Source organism: Leucoraja erinacea, chromosome 13, assembly GCF_028641065.1.
Source record: "Leucoraja erinacea ecotype New England chromosome 13, Leri_hhj_1, whole genome shotgun sequence".
Classification (NCBI taxonomy): Eukaryota; Metazoa; Chordata; class Chondrichthyes; order Rajiformes; family Rajidae; genus Leucoraja; species Leucoraja erinaceus.
This window is the reverse complement of record NC_073389.1, coordinates 48,074,927-48,084,808: the sequence shown is the minus strand read 5'-3', so window position 1 is coordinate 48,084,808 and position 9,882 is coordinate 48,074,927. Positions and strand designations below refer to the sequence as shown.

Below are 9,882 nucleotides of genomic sequence, written 5' to 3'. Positions count from 1 at the left end.
AAGTAAATTGGTGCAGAATCCATCTATAAAGGATGCAATAGTTACTGAGTAATCAACTACCAAACATAAGGCCCATTCCTGAATTGCACATCAACCTGCATATGGTTCCCAGAGCTTGTGCAATATGTAATGGCCAGGATGACAACTCTTCATTCACAAATACCATTGCAGTGCAGGTTCCACTGATAACACCTTGCCAAATGCAAAAAGGAAATAACCCCTTTAAAGTATTTTTTAACTATGTATTCAGTAGAATATTAGCACCACATTTCAACTCTGATATGGACTCTATCCATGCAGGTCTATAAATTTCCACTCTAAGTTCACGGTAAAGACAAAAAACAGTGGAATAAGGAGCAAGAAAATCTTTATTGACCGATATTACAGGCATTGGATAACCAGTGAACAGAACAGAGCTCTAGGTTTGTTTCTGTGTTTGCACAAAGTCATGCTCAGATATTTTTGCTGCAGGAAAGAAGATCTATTTTGCATTAAAAGATTTTCCTGCTTCATCGCTTCAAGCTTCACCTTGCACTCGAGGTGCATCCTTGGTGTTGCTGAAGACACACCTGCTGGCCACTGAAAGGTACCAAAAGACCCCTGATCAGAAATCCCTAGTGTTAGATAACTTCACCAAGGAGAGGTTACAAAAGATCATGAACTCAGTACTTCAGGAAAAAAACTAAACATAACATAACATCTTGATGTGAAGTATTACATGGTCCAAGTCCATTGCAATACACCATTGTGAAGCCAATGTTTGTTGATCTATGTGGAATACTGCAGAGGAAATATAGTCCAAGGGGACATTACTGTGCCCTTGGACATTCTAGGCATCCTGGACATCTGCACTACATCATATGCAAACTCCACAGGTGCAGATGAGACATTATTTCAAGGTTGAATTCAAGGACGGGAAAAACTGCAGTAGTCAGAGTATAAAACAATTGCACCAAGGGTATCTAACAAACGATAATAAATAGTCTTCTTCCTTTCAAACAATTGTCACTTAAGCACACCAATATTTGAGAGTAACCAGGGATAGAATGCATTCAATATCAATGGATTAATTTAATACACATTACATTCAGTTCCAAAACAAAACAAAACAAGATATTAAAAGACACATAAAACATGCAAGAAACTCTATTTGGTTTAGAAGAAAAAGGATGTTTCAAGACATTAGTCATTGTTTTGTTGTCATGCTTGCTAGATTCTAAAGATTAATATTTACATCAATATTTCCTAGAAGTCAGATTCATAGCTAGGTTAAACAGTGACCATCTTTCTTGCTGCTGTATATGAAGATTTGAAAAGTAATGTCACGTATATTACAAAATATAACTGAATAAACCAATTTATTTTTCAAACCCTACACCCTACAAAAACGTCTTACACATCAAGAATGATTACCTAAAGATTCTCGACTGATCTAGCAATACTACCTTTGTACATCAGAAGCCTTCTCAGTGTGAGAGTTGTTATCAATTGCAGACTAATTCTTATCTGGGTGCAATATGAAAGGAGCTATTCAGGAGCAGTTTGATTTCATCCAACTAAGATGAATAACAGAAGCAAATCATTCTGGGTATTCAGCCACACACAGTGTCTAGCAATAAAATCAGAAATAGCATTGACAGAGTCCTGGGAACAAGAGCTTTACGATGATCTTCTACTAGAAGGCAGCATAGAAAAACAGCATCTCAAGTTCCCAGTAATCTGGAACGACTAGCCTACCCACTAACACATACATGAGAAGTACTGCAGAAAATCTGTACTCTAGGTTTTTGCCAGATAGAACTGCATCTGGTCAGCTATAGAATTGAAAAAAAACTTTGAAAGGGATAATTAAATAATTATCTTACAATAATATTCTCTTTCTAACGACTTGCAATGGTCTCATTTGTCGGTAACTCCTCATCGCCGCTTCATGTGTTTTCAAAAACATCTATTCAAGTGGATCAGTAGTTTGAGTATATCGGCATTGGTTCAAGATGGCTCCTCCACCATGTTCTGAAGGGCAATTGGGGGATAAACAATGCCAATCCAGCTGATTATAAAAAAAACTGCAATCATTGATAACACGTTTGTAGAATGTCACCATAGTCAAAGCTCCTTCAACTTACTCATTTTTTCTCTCAAAAAATATCTTCCCCTTCTATGCTAAAAGTCCGTAAACATGCGTGGCCCCACCTAACGTTCACGTATAAGCAAAGATGTTGATTACGTGGGCTATTTTTACCATATAAGCTATTTCTGTCTAATGCTTCATCTTATCAATGCATTAAACTGTCAGAAGCTTAAACACTAGTCAACTCTACACGATACTAGTAACAATATGGTAACTCACTGCTGATGTGATTAAGATAGTTCATCCAATTAATTGAAAACCCAAGTCAATATATTATGTTATATTTCCCAACTGAGCTGAACAGGAAACAATGCAAATAAAACGCTGGAAGATCCTGCAAAAAAAAGTTAGAAAATACAACATTTTCCTCTTAAAAGTTAAGTAGGTGACCTGTATGCTGATAAATATTTACCATCTTGGCCTGGGTGAAATATCATTGAACCAATTAAAGATCTGGCAGATTGGAGTGAATTTTTCCCATTTCTAACCTTCCCTCCTCTTCAAGGAGTTGACTCTCATAGTGCACACATGTGTGATGTTACACATATTTTGAAAATGGGAATCTAATAGCAATAGACTTATTGTTCACCAATGGTCCCTTCATTACCGCTTTCCTGTAAAAAATACGTGGGATGGGTAAAATGGATAGTTGGAGCACATAAATGTTGTAGATTTGTCAATGGTGATGTCCAATAAACAAATGTCACCGAAAATGATTAAATAAATCTCTTCTTAATAAAAACTAAAATAACTTATTTCAAAGTCTTGAATTCATATCTCCCTTGGGATCCAAGACACAATTGATGCAGTAGTGTACAAGCAAGGGATGTCAGAAGACCGGTATTTGTTTTCAGTTGCCCTTTATGTCTCTAAAGTGTATGATATCACCTAAAATACGTTAAGCCTTCCTTTCAGTTCAGTTCCCAGTTCAATTATTTTGCTTCCTATAGGCTTTTAGTTTGTACAAAATTGCAATGCAAATAATAAATCGCCAAACATACCAAATTGTAATTAGTATGAAACAGTGATCAAGACAAATAGACGATCACTGTTTCTTTACAAAACCAAGTAACGCAAAAACAAAAACTCAAACAGGCAGAAAACACCAACAATCCAGGTTGTCATTGCATCCTGTACAATTCCTACTTTTGCATACTGCAAAATTATGTTGCAACAAATGTAAAAAAAAGAGCTGAACATAAGAGTGGTTTTCCCCAGCGTTCGGCTTTAGGTGAATGGCTGCAATCCCACAGCAACGACTTTGTTGCAGACTAAGAGCCAACAGGTAATTCCAACTCCACCTGGAGGTAAAACAGAACAGGCGATAAGTCTAACATAGTTGTAATACAGAGCACCAATGAACAAGCACAGCCACATACAGTACACCAAATGTGATCTGCAGAAATGAAACATGGACAAAGTTAACAAGGAAAACTAAACCACAATCTTCCCACTCATCTTCCCTTTCGATTACAAGAATGGGTGTATAATGACCAACAGGAGACAGCAAGGTACTACCAGTCGTGTTCAAGAAGGAACTGCAGATGCTGGAAAATCAAAGGTACACAAAAATGCTGGAGAAACTCAGCGGGTGCAGCAGCATCTATGGAGCGAAGGATATAGGTAACGTTTCGGGCTGAAAACCTTCTTCAGACTGATAGGGGGTGGGGGGGAGAAGGAAGGAAAAAGGAGGAGGAGGAGCCCGAGGGCTGGGGGATGGGAGGAGACAGCTTGAGGGCTAAGGAAGGGGAGGAGACAGCAAGGGCTAACAAAATTGGGAGAATTCAATGTTCATGCCCGCCGGATGCAGGCTCCCCAAGTGGAATATGAGGTGCTGTTCCTCCAATTTCCGGTGTTGCTCACTCTGGCAATGGAGGAGACCCAGGACAGAGAGGTCGGATTGGGAATGGGAGGGGGAGTTGAAGTGCTGAGCCACCGGGAGGTCAGGGAAGTTCTTGCAGACCGAGCGGAGGTGTCGGCGAAACGATCGCCCAACCTCCGCTTAGTCTCACCGATGTAGATCAGCTGACATCTAGAGCAGCGGATGTAGTAGATGAGGTTGGAGGAGATACAGATGAACCTCTGTCGCACCTGGAATGACTGCTTGGGTCCTTGAATGGTACTACCAGTCAACTGGTAGTACAAGATACTACCAGTCAACGGATTCAAAGGCGAGTCAAACAGTTATCTAACTGGAACTTAAATAGTTATAGAATAATGTTGGTATTGCTGGAATTATGATGACAAAATAATACGAGTTGAATAAAGGCATATTCATAGTAGATAGATCTGTTCACACAATATGAAAATAGAGATAGACAAAATTGCTGGAGAAACCCAGCGGGTACGGCACCATCTATGGAGCGAAGCAAATAGGCAACGTTTCGGCCCGAAACATTGCCTATTTCCTTTGCTCCATAGATGCTGCCCTACCCGCTGAGTTTCTCCAGCAATTTTGTCTACCTTCGATTTTCCAGCAACTGCAGTTCCTTCTTGAACATGAATATAGAGATATTTTCCATAACTTTTTTTTTTTGAAGTGAGATAGTTGTGATTTTCCGAATATAGCATAATGCATAGTAGTTGGGAAGAGCGACTGGAAATCTGTGACCAAGATTGGTGCGAAAAAAAAATATTTTATTGATTTGAAGCAAAATGTGTAAGCAGATGACACTAAATTGGTGGTTGTAGATAGTGAGGAAGGTTGTCAAAGGATAGAGCAGGTGGAATTCTCGGCAGAGAAATGGCAGATGGAGTTTAATCTGGACAAGTGTAACATGTTGCACTTTGGAGGGTCAAATGCAAGAAGAAAATATACAGTCAATGGCAGTACGGACCAAGTCGCTAACTTCATTCCTTCGTGTCAACCGTTGGCAGATCCGCAAAGACCGTTACGGAGACATTTTACTTACAAATAAAATCAGCCCTAATCAAGCGATCTGACGAATCATCGGCCATCGATAGCTCAAATACATAAGTTAGTGTACCGTTGAAATCACATTGGTGAAAATGCTTGGTTCTCGCTAATAATGTAACGTTCACTTTCTGGGACACCAAACCTTTTAGTGTCCACCTCAACGAACGTTTGTGTAACGTGCGTTGCGGTGTCCACTCAGATGGATGCAGTATTCTACGAAATGATCAGTTGAATGAAGTGGAAACAGTGTTTGCAATTTTTTTGTTCCATGTGGTATTCATAAATATAGAAAGGAATAAGAAATATGTGTACTTATTGTGCCAACCAGGTCACTGGTGGACACCACGCAACAACCGTTACACAACATGTATTTGTGTATTCTGATGCCACTTTCAGATACTTCCCAACAATATGCTATCTTTTCTTATATTTGTTGTTGATACTATGTAAATCATGAACCCAATAAAGAGCTTGTCAACCTTTTAGAAGGAATTTAAAATTTGACCCCATTTGTCACCTTTTTGTGTACAGTAATGTGAAAAGAAGGTGAGATTAGTTAGATTGGATAGTGGGCCAAAAGGGACTATTCCTCAGTAGTGGACTTGGTGGATTGATTCGTTGGTGTGTGTGTGTGTGTGTGTGTGTGTGTGTGTGTGTGTGTTGTGTGTGTGTGTGTGTATTGTAATAAACAGATTAACTATGTTTTTCTTTTAATCTGGGGTGCTGCCTGTAAAAACAAGTATTTGTCTCTAGGAGTTAACAAATGGCAAATTTCTGCTGAACCTGCATCAATTTTTCATTTAATGACCAAGTATCTCATCTACAGAAAATCTCTCCACATGCAAAGGTACAAAGAAAAGGTGTAGTTATTAGATAAGCTGTGCATGACTGCAGTTTAGCCACATCCCATTTACTGAAGAAGAAACAGCATTGGTTAAGTTGTCATCAGGGACCAAGACAGTATAATAACAATTGAACAACTCCTTCTGAGATTCATTTGTTTTTAGCTTTCAGCGGGAATTATTTTTTCACTGTAAGGCTTTGAAAAACAGTGCCTTCTAAATGAAAATTGTGGCAAAATTGAAGAAATCAAACTTAACTTATTTGTCCTGGTTCAGTACATTTTATGAAAACTCAATGTCTCAATTGCCAATTCGAATAGAAAGTGCAATAGTAATGCTACCCAATATTTGCAATTTCACTTATCAAATGATCAGTGATCACACTCCAACTGTGCTCTAAACTGGAGAGAAAATGGGAGAAGCAAGACAATGAAGCAAGCAATGAAGAGACAACTGGAGTTGCTATCCAGTCTGAAGAAGGGTCCCAAACCGAAACATGACCCCTCCATGTTCTCCAAGGATAACGGGTGTCATGGGTTATGGGGAGAAGGCAGGAAAATAATATTAGGAGACAGAGATCAGTCAAGATTCAATGGCGGAGTACACTCGATGGGCCGAATGGCCTAATTCTACTCCTATAACTTGTGATACTGCTTGAACCTGCTGAGATAGTCCAGTATATTATGTCTTTCCCTGCTGCTATCCAACTGTCAGAGGTAGCTAAAGTGTGAATCAGATAGGTCTCGGCCAGCATCAGGTTCCCTCTGTCAGGCTTGCTGATCATCAGGTTTTGATTAAATGGATTGAAAGTCACACCATGGAAACAGGCCCTTCGGCCCACTTTGTCCACACCAACCTGTTCACACTAGTTCTATGTTATCCACTTTTAGGATGACAGGAAAATGAATGACTGATAACTTTATTGTCACATGGACCTAGGTACAGTGAAATTCTTTGTTTTTGCATACAATGCACAAAGTACGCAAAGATTCGCCACATATCTGGTGCCAATCAAGATACAAAGTACTCATTATACTACTGATGGTCCACCATTGTTCTCTGTGGTCCCCTCGCTGGGTCCCTCTTTGATCTCGGTTGCCCCCCCCCCCCCAACCCCGCCCCACCAGGTCCCTCTTGGCCCCGTAGTCACAGGGAGAATTGATTTGATTTGATTTAATTTAATTTATTGTCATTGTCTTCAACGAAGAGACAACAAAATTATTTTTCCCTTACAGTCATACCAAAAAAAAAAAAAAAATGCAAACTCCACAGCACCCAAGGTCAGGATTGAACCCAGATCTCCAGTGCTGTGAACTCCTGCATTCTTATTTGGCGTAGCCAATTTAGTGAGGTACCCAGCAGCAACGGCCATCAACAGGGCAGTGTGATATTAAAACACAGCCATGACGATGGGTGGGGAAAACCAAGAGTTTAAAAAAGTGAACTATGCTCAATAGAAATCAATGTTTTAAATAATCATTATTAAATAAAACAATGCATAATTCATCCAGCACCTGGCACTCCAGTTGGAAAAGCCACCATCCGCTCCAAGGGTGCAATCCATTTGTGAGGGAGCACAGTAACAGGTTCAGAATAATATTTCCATATCAGGGAAATCATTAAAGCGGCCTGAAAAATAAAGAGTACAATCATTTGCACAATGGGAAATCTGATACAGAATAATAACATCAACATCCATAGATTGCTTCCCTCTTGACACTTGGTGTAGTGGCCATTTGGCCTGTTTTGCATGTCATTGATGATGCCTTTAAATTTTAGACTGCCCGTTATATAGTGGGTGGAATTTATGAAGTGGTTTTGGGCGTGTTTGGAGCTAAGATGCTTGCAAGAAGTTTAGTTTTTCGTGTAGTTTGGAACGAGTAGGTAGGTATGTTGCAAAGTCTACCTGAAGCGTGGCTGAGAAACTGCCCCAGCCCGTGTGTGTGATTTTGGCGCTGTTTTGAGGGGGCGGGTTTAAAACGCGATTTTCACTAGGCTGTTGCAATCGAAAATGTTCAGCCTAGTAAATCATTAACGACAAATCGCTGAAAGACCCTGTCGCAAAAGGTATTATTAGTTTTTATGGCCTTGTATAATAGTTATAGTAGTTTAAAAATCACTCTCTAAACCCGCGACCTCTCGCAGCCCCAGGGTTTTATAAAGCAAACAATTAAAGGTATGTACCTTATCTTTACATTAAAAGGGGCTTCTTAAGAACCCTGTTATTAAAGTTTTCTATAGCGAGTAGCTCATTTTGGGCTCTTTATATCCCGCAGTGTTTTTCTGGGCATTTGAGGGGACAAATCCACTGTAATGTGAACCACAGGTACCCACTGGAAAGCTGATTTAAAATGGACTTTAATTTACGACAATTGAACACTAAATTCCTTCCATTTGGCCTATAAATTAATGTAAATGAGATTTTAAAATCATGTTTTATTGTGAATTATTTATGAATATTATTTGGACACTTGGGCTATTTAAAAAACGTTAATCATTTATTAAGAAATGGATAGATGTTTAGATCTAGTAATTGAAGTTTGAAATTTGCTACACTTGGGTAACTAACTAATTATATGCTTTAATTTCAGGTCATCCAAGTTAGATTATTTTATGTTTCTTTCAGAATGGTTCAATCCATGATAACTGAAAATTTCATTCAGTTCTCTTAATTTTTAAGAAGGTTATGGCCTTTTGACAGCACGCGATCACAGCTTTTTTGTTATGTCCATAGAAAATCAATAGGGAACAAGATGCTAATTTCCGAGTATGAAAATGGCCATAACTTTTAAATACTTGAGATATGAAAGTGAATTCGGTGTCAAATTAAACTTCTTTTTATGTTTTATCTGATGGGATAAATTACAGACTTGATTTTTAAAATCTCAAAATTTTGTAACATTGCTAGAGATGGGAGAAGGTTAAATCTTCGATCAGGTGAGCCATAAAGGAGATCAGGCGAGCCATAAAGGAGATCATGCCAGTGTTACTCGGAGGCACGAGGAGTTTTCTAATGTTTAAAGTAATAAGGTGGAGTTCGATGAAGATAATAGTAGCGAGTCGGAAGAAATTTGGATGTATCTCACTGTTTTCTATCAACAATAAAGCATTTATTCATCAAAGGACTGTGTTTTTGAAGCCATATCTGTGAAGAAGCTCTGAAGGTCTCTGTGAGCCAGCTCGCATGCGTATCGAAGATATTCCCCTTATCCATGCTCATCCAAAAGGCGGCTAGGGAGTTAATTTCTCGAAAGATATGAACATCTGCCGCTACACTTGGTTTAATTTCCTCCCAGAGCCAAACCTTGAAACAGAGATGAGATAATTCATCCACAACTCCCAGGATGAAGTAAAAAAACCTTTACCCATGTTCATTTACTCCCTATTGACAGTACGCCACTCTCAGCATTAGAATGAGGGGGCGGCACAGTAATGTAGCAGTGGTTTTGCTGCCTTACAATGCCAGAGATCCAGGTTCAATCCTGACTATGGGTGCCGTCTGTATGGAGTTTGTACATCCTCCCTGTAATCACGTGGGTTTTCTTCCAGTGGTCCAGTTTCCTCCCATATTCCAAAGACGTACAGGTTTGTAGGTTATTTGGTTTCATTAAAAATTGTACATTGCCCCCAGTGTGCATGATGGTGCTAGTGTACAGGATGATTGCTGGTTGGCACGGACTCGGTGGGCTGAAGGGCCTGTTTCCGCGCTGTATCTCTGAAATTAAGTCTAAAGACATGAATTGTGTGACACTGCAAAACAATTGCGACATCCAAAAGCCGAGCACAAGATTTTCAAAATATCAAAAGCTCAAGAAAGACATGATGTGTGATCCACTAGAAATTTGAACGTTCCTATTTTATACTGGTGCACATTCCATCTGTTGTAATGTTCTTATTTATCAATCCCAATTTCCACTTATTGCCATTTCAGCTTCTGCTCTCAACTAAGATTTTCTACCCACTGACCAACTGTGCATGGTATCCTCTCAAAA

The 9,882-nt window shown here is 39.3% G+C and overlaps 1 protein-coding gene across 1 annotated transcript in view; it reads right to left on the bottom strand.

Moving 5' to 3' along the window:
* Window positions 1-352: 352 nt before the first annotated feature.
* get1 (guided entry of tail-anchored proteins factor 1) overlaps window positions 353-9,882 on the bottom strand; it is a 45,780-nt gene continuing 36,250 nt past the window's right edge. The window contains exons 4-5 of the mRNA XM_055645175.1: window positions 7,405-7,519; window positions 353-3,432 (exon numbers count right to left, since the gene is read on the bottom strand). Of these exons, the coding sequence (XP_055501150.1) occupies window positions 3,359-3,432; window positions 7,405-7,519 (189 nt within the window). The 3' untranslated portion in view covers window positions 353-3,358. The remainder of the gene's footprint in view (window positions 3,433-7,404; window positions 7,520-9,882) is intronic.